General features: G+C 37.8%; 1 protein-coding gene across 1 annotated transcript in view; it reads left to right on the forward strand.

Annotated features, from left to right (window-relative positions):
- KATNA1 (katanin catalytic subunit A1) overlaps positions 1-9,044 on the forward strand; it is a 33,628-nt gene extending 24,584 nt beyond the window's left edge. Inside the window, exons 6-11 of the mRNA XM_059941018.1 lie at positions 373-478; positions 1,647-1,805; positions 6,960-7,086; positions 7,599-7,733; positions 8,111-8,237; positions 8,711-9,044. Coding sequence (XP_059797001.1) covers positions 373-478; positions 1,647-1,805; positions 6,960-7,086; positions 7,599-7,733; positions 8,111-8,237; positions 8,711-8,909 — 853 coding nt within the window. The 3' untranslated portion in view covers positions 8,910-9,044. The remainder of the gene's footprint in view (positions 1-372; positions 479-1,646; positions 1,806-6,959; positions 7,087-7,598; positions 7,734-8,110; positions 8,238-8,710) is intronic.
- Positions 9,045-10,116: the final 1,072 nt, after the last annotated feature.

Genomic DNA, 10,116 nt, shown 5'->3' on the forward strand with positions numbered 1-10,116 from the left:
AAGACTCTGTGCTCCCAATGCAGGGGGCTCGAGTACGATCCCTGGTCGGGAACTGGATCCCGCCTGCTGCAACTGAAGATCCCACACATGGCAACGAAGATCCCACGTGCCGCAACTAAGACCTGATGCGGCCAAATAAATAAATAAATATTTTTAAAAATTAAAAAAGAATCGAAGATTCAGATTGTGCTCTTTCTACATACTGGTTGGTGTGGCAGGCCTTGTCACAGTGTGTTAGTTCACTAGTGCCTAGGAAGAAGCTTAGCATTCGGTCAGCAACGTCAAGTCATGTGCTTTCAGCGATTCTCAAGAATGACTACATAGAGTTAAATATGTGATCTAAGGTTGTTGATAAAATATCTTCTCTTTCAGGGATGATATTGCTGATTTAGTAGAAGCTAAAAAGTTGCTTAAGGAAGCTGTGGTGTTACCAATGTGGATGCCAGAATTCTTCAAAGGCATTAGGAGACCATGGAAAGTAAGTGTATTACTATAACGGCATTATCAAAGCAAATGGCAAGTGCATTGCTGTAGAAAGCCAATATTTATCTGTGTTGGGGGAAGTGGGAGGAGAAAGTAGAGCAGGTAAAGAAAATTTTAAACTATGTTGTGTTATTCAGAACTTTGTTTAGACCAAGAGCTACTGCAAGGTTTCCAGAATAAGAAATAGGTACAGGACTTCCCTGGTGGTACAGCGGTTAAGACTCCACCTGCCAATGCAGGGGACATGGGTTCGAGCCCTGGTCCGGGAAGATCCCACATGCTGCGGAGCAACTAAGCCCATGTGCCATAACTACTGAGCCCACGTGCCACTACTACGGAAGCCTGCGCACCTAGAGCCTGTGCTCTGCAACAAGAGAAGCCACTGCAATGAGAAGCCCGCACACAGCAACGAAGACCCAACGCAGCATAAATAAATGAATGAATGAATAAATAAATTTACTAAAAGAAAAGGAATAGGTACAATGTGGTATTTGGAAAGTTGGACACATAGCAGATTTATAATGAGCTTATATTTGCAAATATGAACAGGTCACCTAATGCAAAAATACTCCATTTTACGTGTTGTGTTGCAGAACTTACATCTGTATTTCTTGGAATTGTTCTTAAGAAATTAATAAGGTATATCTGTATCTAATGAGTACTTTTTAAAAGTCATGGGCTGATATGAAAAGAGACTGTCCATAAAAGTCTTGGGTTTGGGAAATGTGCTAATGGCTAACTCTGTACTTATTTTTAAAAATTCTTGATTAAGTGATAAGCAAGATACAAAATTATAGACATACAGCTATGTAAAAAAAAAAAAAAAAAAAAAAAAAAAAAACTAATTTGAGCAAAAAGACTAGCAGGAAATATATCCAGATACTAATAGTACCTGTGTTAGGGTATGATACTATATCAGTACTATAATATTGATTATATTTTTTCTCATCTCTTAGTTCCAATTTTTTAATAATGTGTAGTTACCCTACTTTTATAATGGAAAAAGTAAATTTGTGATAAAGTATCCTTCTGTTTATCTTTGTCTTTTACTTGTCTTAATATTATGTGTAAGTTGGTTGAAAATTGATCCTTAGTAATGGAATTCTTGTGAATTAGAACAATGGCACATAAATCCTTCGCTGATGCTATTATATTCCCAACAGGGAGTGTTGATGGTTGGCCCACCTGGCACAGGAAAGACCCTCCTTGCTAAAGCAGTAGCTACTGAGTGCAAGACAACGTTCTTCAATGTCTCTTCATCAACTCTGACTTCCAAATACAGAGGAGAGTCTGAGAAGCTTGTTCGTCTTCTGTTCGAAATGGTGAATGCTTGAGCCAACCCTAATGATTCTTTACCTCTAGAAGGGGAGAAAGTGAGTTGTAACTACAGCGTGTAGAATCGCTAGGCAGGATGCTTTTGTGCCCAGAGTGTCATTCCTCTGCTCTTGAAGGTAGAAAATTTTTATTCATTACTAACATGAATAACTTGCTTTTCTCTTTGACTCCTTTTCTCTGGAGGAAGGGCTGTCTCTGTTAGCTTACGGACATGCTCATGTTACGGGATCTGCATTACTGATCTGCTATAGGAATGTGAAATTATTAGGGTTTTTAAATCAGGCTTAGTTATAGTAAATGCAGTATTAGAACAATAATGAGAAAAGGTGAAAATCATAAGTAGATATGGAACTGAGATACCTCCAATCTATTAACTGTATCAAATACCCTGAGTTTAATTAACCAGTCTTTGGATTAAGTTCTTCGCTTCTTTGAGTTTCTTTTTCCTTCTTCCACTGCCACTCATCTGAGTATCAGTAGAAGAAATGTAATTCAACAAGTTCTGGTTGAGTGTTTAGGTTGAATTCAACAGCTTTTTAGACTTCAGACTTTAAGTTTCACTTACTATTTCCGTCTTACTTCATTTAAGAAATTGTGTAGTTATATGCATAAGGACAGAGTTATGTTTATTATATAGATAGTGAAAAAGATTTACATTCCTGGTCATGGTGGACAAAACCTTAGGTGACCATGCTAATATTATACCAGATCTTCCTTCCTAGGCTGAGAATAAAACAAACAAAACCCCTCACAATTTCATGTTATCTGTTTTCTGTAAAGGCTTCTTCCTGTTTCAGTTCCCATTTTCTTTCTCCTTCAACTTCGATAATTCATAAGGCAGGATGTAAATTCTGACAGGTTCTTATGGATTATTAATAGTCCATCCCACAATAGGAATCTAATGGAGAACCTCTTAGATCATTTTGAAAAATTAGCTTGCTATTTGCTTCAGGGGTAAAATTATATTGTCAGTATTCCAGAATAACTAGGCTTTTTTAAAATGTAAGCTAGGGGACTTCCCTGGTGGTCCAGTGGGTAAGACTCCACGCTCCCAGTGCCAGGGGCCTGGGTTCGATCCCTGGTCGGGGAACTAGATCCCGCATGCATGCCGCAACTAAGAAGTCTGCATGCCGCAACTAAGACCCGGAGCAGCCAAAAAAAATAATAAATAAATAAATATTTTTAAAATTTTATTTAAAAAAATGTAAGCTAAATAGGGTGAATGGGGACTTCTCTGATGGTCCAGTGGTTAAGACTCTGCGCTCCCACTGCAGGGGGCACAGGTTCAAACCCTGGTTGGGGAACTAAGATATCCCGCATGCCAAAAAAGAAAAAAAAAAAAAAAAAAAGTAAATAGGGTGAATGGCTAAGTGTGGCGTCTTTAGAGTCAGGTGGCCTGGGTTTAGATCCCACTTCTGTCACTTTCCTAGATGGCTAACTGTGGGAAAATTCCTCTCCTGTCCCTCAGTTGCTTTATCTATAAGAGGAGGACAATAATTTAGGACCTACCTCTGTAATGTTTGGAGGGTGAAATCAGCCAATACATGTAAACTGCTTAATACAGAGCCTGACTCATAAGGACTCATAAATATTAACTGTTACTGCTTAAGAGTTACTTGATATTTTTTTTTAATGTAGGGTTTTATATTAAGGAGAAAGGACTATTTTCTTCTATGAGGGAAAGCCTCTTACAAAGTGGTAATTTGCAACATTTTTGTATACTGCGGTTTATAAAAATATATCAAACAACTTTTTTACTGGCTTCCCTGGTATTGCCTAGGAAAATCTTAACCATCTTTAAATAAATCCTGGCTTATCTAGAGCGCGCTACTCTGAGTTGCCCACTTGAGCAGCGGCTCAGCCACAAACCAGTGCCTGCAGATTGGAGCTTCTGCCTGTCTGAATTTTGGTTATGGCTCGTTTGAAACCACCTTGATTTTCTTCTGTTCATCATATGGACTTTCTCGAGTAAAATTGTACTGCCTCTCAAATCTTGGTTTTGACTACAGATGACTGCCTCTCTCTTGAGTGCCCCTCCCCCCAAATCTCAAAGTGAGCATTCCTCAGGGCCTGTATTTTGAATAAGGCCACTTAAATATTATAAAAGTCTGTCCAGGGTTTTTCACATGACATGGTAACAAACACATATAAAAACTTAATTGTATAGTTTTTGTTGTATTGTCAGGAACTTTCATTTTCAAGTGTCAGAAATCTAATCAAATGAACAACAATCTCAGTTGTTCCAGCAAAATTCCAGAGATTAATGTTTGGTCTCTTTTGAGTCACATGCTTATGCCTGGACCCTCCTGGGACTCCAGCAGAGTTGGCCTCTCTTGAAGTAATGGAATAAGAATGAGAAAGAGATGATTTACAAATGAAAAAGGGAGCTTCTGTTATCAGAAGGAGCCCTGCTGTGCAGGCAGAAACAATTGGTTTCCTCTCCAAGTCTCTCTACATTACTTTCTCAGGTCATCCAAAGCCAATTTTAAATGTGTCACATAGCCTCTGCTTTAAGTCAGACCTTTCTACACACCCTCAGTATTTGGGAAGACTCAGTCTAGTAATTTTTGCTTGAAATTTAATTTTTCTTATTGGTTCTGTTGGTAGATGGTTGCTGGCTAGAATTTCAGTTATAAATTTTCTTGCATGTTTGCTTTTTTCTTTCTTTCCCTCCATCCAGTTTTTTTTTTCTCCTTCTGTCCGTTTCTTGAAAAGAAAGTACAAAATTTTTTGTACACAGTACCTAAGATCCAAGTAGGGATACCTTATTAAAAATGTATTATTAGGGCTCTTGGTTAAGAATCTGCCTGCCAATGCAGGGGACACGGGTTCAATCCCTGGTCCGGGAAGATCCCACATGCCGCGGAGCAACTAAGCCCTTGCGCCACAACTACTGAGCCTGCATGCCACAATTACTGAAGCCTGCGTGCCTAGAGCCCATGCTCTGTAACAAGAGAAGCCACCACAATAAGCCTGCGCACTGCAACGAAGAGTAGGCCCTGCTCACCACAACTAGAGAAAGCCTGCACACAGCAACGAAGACCCAATGCAGCCAAAAATAAATAAATAAAATAAATAAATTTTAAAAAGTGTATTATTGTCCATCCATTATTATTATTATTATTATCTTACTATCCCTTTGGAGGCAATAGATGACTTAGAATTCAAGTTTTTAACTAGAAAAGAAAGTGAGATTTAACTATAGGATTTTCCAAGTGAACAGACTAAAACTGAATCTATACTTTGGAAGCACTGTGCTTTCAACACAGTTAATCACCTCTTAGAGGATACTGAATTATAACCTCATGGTCCAAAGAATTGATGGACCCAGTACAATTGCGTGTTCAAATCTGTAATGTTCACTTGCCATTGTGGACTTCCATTTTTAGAAGAACCTTTAAAATGCTGTTTGATCACTTAAGCTCTGTTTTGAGAAATCTTTGCCATCATTTACGTTCCAGCTTTCTTGTGCAATGATTTTGTAAGTTTGGATATTTTGGTTAGAAAATGATTAACAATAAACATTAGTTACTATAATAAAATGCTTATCAACTATACTCCAATTAAGAAAAAGTCTACTAAAAACAAAAAGAACAATAAGTAAATAAAATTAAATGCCTCTGGAGTCTCCTTAAGAAACGGGTGATACTATTGAGTCTTACACAGCTGTTTACTAGATGATACTTGACTAGATCTATTAGTTAATGGATCAATCTTCCCTGTCCTTTGGTTTGGGGAAGAAATGCATTTAAGGTACAAAAATAAACTTGGGGGATATTATTCAGCCATAAAAAAAAAATGAAGTACTGGGACTTCCTGGTGGCGCAGTGGTTAAGAATCCACCTGCCAATGCAGGGGACACGGGTTCAATCCCTGGTCCGGGAAGATCCCACATGCCGCGGAGCAACTAAGCCCGTGTGCCACAACTACTGAGCCTGCATGCCGCAACTACTGAAGCCTGCGTGCCTAGAGCCCATGCTCTGCAACAAGAGAAGCCACTGCAATGAGAAGCCCACGTGCTGCAACGAAGAATAGACCCCGCTGTCCGCAACTAGAGAAAGCCTGCGTGCAGCAACGAAGACCCAATGCAGACAAAAAAAAGAGTGAAGTACTGTACATGCTACAATATAGATAAACATTGAAAACATTCTAAGTGAAAGAAGGCAGACACAAAAGGCCACATATTGTATGATCCCATTTATTTGAAATGTCCAGAATAGGTAAATGCATAAAGACAGAAAATAGATTTGTGATTACCAGGGGCTAGGGGGAGGGAAGTATGGGTTATTTTTGGAGGGCAGTGAAAATGTTCTGGAATTTGATAGTGATGATGGTTGCACAACATTGTTAATATACTAAATACTGAATCGTCACTTTAAAATGGTTTAAGTGGTGAATTTTATGGTATATGAATTTTATCTCAAACAAAAAAAACTGAGGCCATTAAATTGACCTCTAATTGACAACTTAAGAGGATAAAAATCAGTTGACCCTTGAACAACGTGAAGGTTAATCTGCATATAACTTATAGTAAGCCCTCTGTATCCACGGTTCCTCTACATCCTTCGGTTCAACCAACCACAAACTGTAGTACCGTAGTATTTACTATGGAAAAATATCCACATTATGAGTGGACCCATGCAGTTCAAACCCGAGTTGTTCAAGGTTCAGCTGTACTTGTATTAGTCAAATGAAAAATGGCAATTTAATTAGAATCCCTTAGAGGGAATCTATGTGATTTTATTTAAGGTAACAAACAAAAATTTCTCTTTAACAAAAATTCTTCTAGAACTTTAGAACACTTGTCAGTATCTGTAAATGTCTTTCCACCACTGTTGTCCATATTATTGTAGTGTACAGGATAATCCTGTATTTATATGACTCATAAACAAATACATGTTGAATATAATCAGTTATAGTATTGAAGAGTATAAAAAATTGCCACGTAAGATTTAAGTGTATGATAGGTCTATACTGGAAGCTGTATCTTAGCTGTTCCCGTTCTATCCTCTCTCCCCAGTCTTAGGCAAAGGGGGCGCGATGCACAGGGTGGCAGGCTCCACGGCTCTTTTCTGATTGTTAAACTATACATGACTTTTCCATGAAATAAAAACCTCGTGTTGCATGGCTTCTCCCTTTAGGCTCGATTTTACTCTCCAGCCACCATATTTATTGATGAGATAGATTCCATTTGTAGCCGCAGAGGGACTTCCGAAGAGCACGAGGCAAGCAGAAGGGTGAAAGCCGAGCTGCTGATTCAGATGGACGGTATGCGAGTGTCTCTGCGTGAGCTGAGCGAGCCCCACTCACAGTGCTGACCCACACAGCCCCAGTGACGCGGGGCTGGCCAGTAGGTCCTGGAGATTGCCGGCGGTAAACTGGGGGCACTGACAGTGGTGACACACCAGCAGTTATGGCTGTTTATTCACAGGACACCCTCTGTCATACACACTGATCTCATTTTTAGCCATGAAATTGAAACAGATGCCGATTAACTGGCCTTAGAGAGGGATATGTATGGTTTTGAAGAATTTTTTAAATTGCTATGTAGTTGTGCTGAACTAGTCTTTTGATCAAATCTATTTTGAGTCCTATTTTTTGCACACTGCAAAAACTCATTTTTCTTGGACCACAAATTCACATACGTACCAGTTAGCTTTATAAGTCTTAGGGAGGCTTGATGATTACCCTGCTTTTAATGTTGTGCTAAATATTTGATGATCTTTAAGTAGTTGAGCTTTGTTTTTTATTTTTTTACTGTGTTCTTATCCTTCCTCAAGGTGTTGGAGGTGCTTCTGAAAATGATGACCCTTCCAAAATGGTTATGGTTCTGGCAGCTACTAATTTTCCCTGGGATATTGATGAGGCTTTAAGACGACGTCTTGAAAAAAGAATCTATATTCCATTACCATCAGGTATCTTTATTTGAATCAGAAAGGTCATGTTAACTCTTAGGTCGTTTTGCTTAGAAATTTTAAAATTTGGTATTAATTAACTTTCCTTTAAAAGACAAATGTAGGATGTCTTTCCTTATTTTAACTGGTTTGGCTATATCTGGAGCCTAAAGCCTTGATACTAGGAAATTTAACATTCAATGAAATACTTCAATTTTAAAAAATAAAAATTAATTAATTAATTAAAATTTAAGAGTAAATACAATAAGAATAGGTCTTAAATTTTTTAAGCAAATGAGCTCTAAGAATTGGAAAACAACTTCTCAAAGTAGACTGGAGAAAAATAAAACATTGTTTATGTTGAAGGCTTATATTTTTAAATTTGCTTCCACCAATAGCAAAAGGCAGGGAGGAGCTATTACGAATAAGTCTACGTGAGCTGGAATTGGCTGATGATGTTGACCTTGCAAGTATAGCAGAAAACATGGAAGGTTATTCAGGTGCGGACATTACCAACGTGTGCAGGTATGAATTATTTTGAAAGCATAGGTGTTTTTTTTCTTTGTTTTTTGAAGCATAGGTTTTTGTGGGTATAAACTTCTATTATGAAGTTTTTATGCTGAATTAAGATAGATGAAGAATAAAGACCCACATTGTAATCTAGTCAGAGACACAAGTTTTGGTATTAAGTTAGTGTTAGCTAACACCTTCTCTCCTGTCTCTGTGATGCTTATTCTTTATATTATGGTACACTTTTAATAAAATTTAATTGCTATCTTATTATATGCTTTTAATTCTTCTTGGGCTTTTTGCTCAGATTCAACTGCTAAAAAAACAACTCAAGAACAGGCCTTATAGTCCAGTACTACATATGTATATGTAATAAGATAATTACAGAATAACATACGCACTGAAAAATTTTTTTGTTTACACGTTTTTATTCAACCAAAACATCATTTTGTGGTTTTTTGTTTTTGCTTTTTAAATTTAAAACCTAGGGATGCATCCTTGATGGCAATGAGAAGGCGTATTGAAGGTCTGACCCCGGAAGAAATCAGAAATCTTTCAAGAGAAGAAATGCACATGCCTACAACTATGGAGGATTTTGAAATGGCTTTAAAAAAGGTTTCTAAGTCAGTATCTGCTGCAGACATTGAAAGATATGAGAAGTGGATATTTGAGTTTGGATCATGCTAAATTCTCACATGTAAACTGTGAGAAACCTGCATTAAGTGTTTGAATAATAATTAAAAGTAGTATTTCATTGCACCAAGCGCTATATTTTTTTAAATTTTCATAATGGTAAGAGTGAAAAAAAAGTATGATTCTGAATAAAGGAGATTTTTTAAAGTTACAAGCAAATTTGTTTTACTTTAGCATTACTGTATTTCTCTTTCACTGACAACATATGTTGCAGCACAGATGCTATTACTTAGCTTGGAAAATTGTCTTATATGTACATCTAAGTATACCATCTTCTCTTCCACTGCCTGCGGCCGCTGTTCCTTCTAAAGAATAAGACTGGCTCTAGCTCCACAGGTGCCAGTGGATAGCTGAAAATTCCTGAACATTTTTATACAAGTAGCCATTTGATGCATGAACCACACCCAGTCTGCTTTCCTTCCTGCGTGGTGTTATGGTAACTTCCCTCCTTGTCCTGAGAGAGCTTTAAAGGCCCTTCATTTTACTGTGCATTTAAAAGGAAAAAACAATATACATCTATATAAAACCTTGCCTGCCTGACTTTATTCTGCCTGTGTAAGAGGCTGCACTGTAGGCAAGTAGGTACTTTTAAGCCTGTGCTGCTCTCTGTACTCCAGTGAAACTCATTAACCCGTCACTCATGGATACAAAGCATAAATAAAATATGTAATAGTTAATGGTGGAAGTAAAAGTTAATAAATGAAATAAAGGTTAATGGTATAAAATTTAGGTAAGATTTTATTTATAATTACTTGTAAAAAAAACACTTTACTGTGGCATCCCAACCATAGAAAACAGCCTCACAGGTAAGGAGAGAAGTCAGGATGGGAATTGCTGACTGCAAAGTCTACACTCTCCAACAAAAGCCTCCTACATTGTGCACCTCACTAGAATCTTCAAGCTTATGCTTAATGGATGAAATAAGACCCTGTCATCATTTAAAGTTAGAACTGGTGATTTCTAGCAACTGAGAGAGTGAGGAGGACATAAAAAAATAAAGTGTTACCAGCTGGGTGACTTGAGGATCAAATTGTAAACCACATACTATTATTTATTCGTCTATAATATGGAGATAGCACATTACAGGGCTGTTATTCCTTATTAAAAACAGCTAGGCAGGACTTCCCTGGTGGCACAGTGGTTAAGAATCCTCCTGCCGGACTTCCCTGGTGGCGCAGTGGTTAAGAATCCGCCTGCCAAT

This window comes from Balaenoptera ricei, chromosome 12 (genome assembly GCF_028023285.1).
Source record: "Balaenoptera ricei isolate mBalRic1 chromosome 12, mBalRic1.hap2, whole genome shotgun sequence".
In the NCBI taxonomy this organism is placed as follows: Eukaryota; Metazoa; Chordata; class Mammalia; order Artiodactyla; family Balaenopteridae; genus Balaenoptera; species Balaenoptera ricei.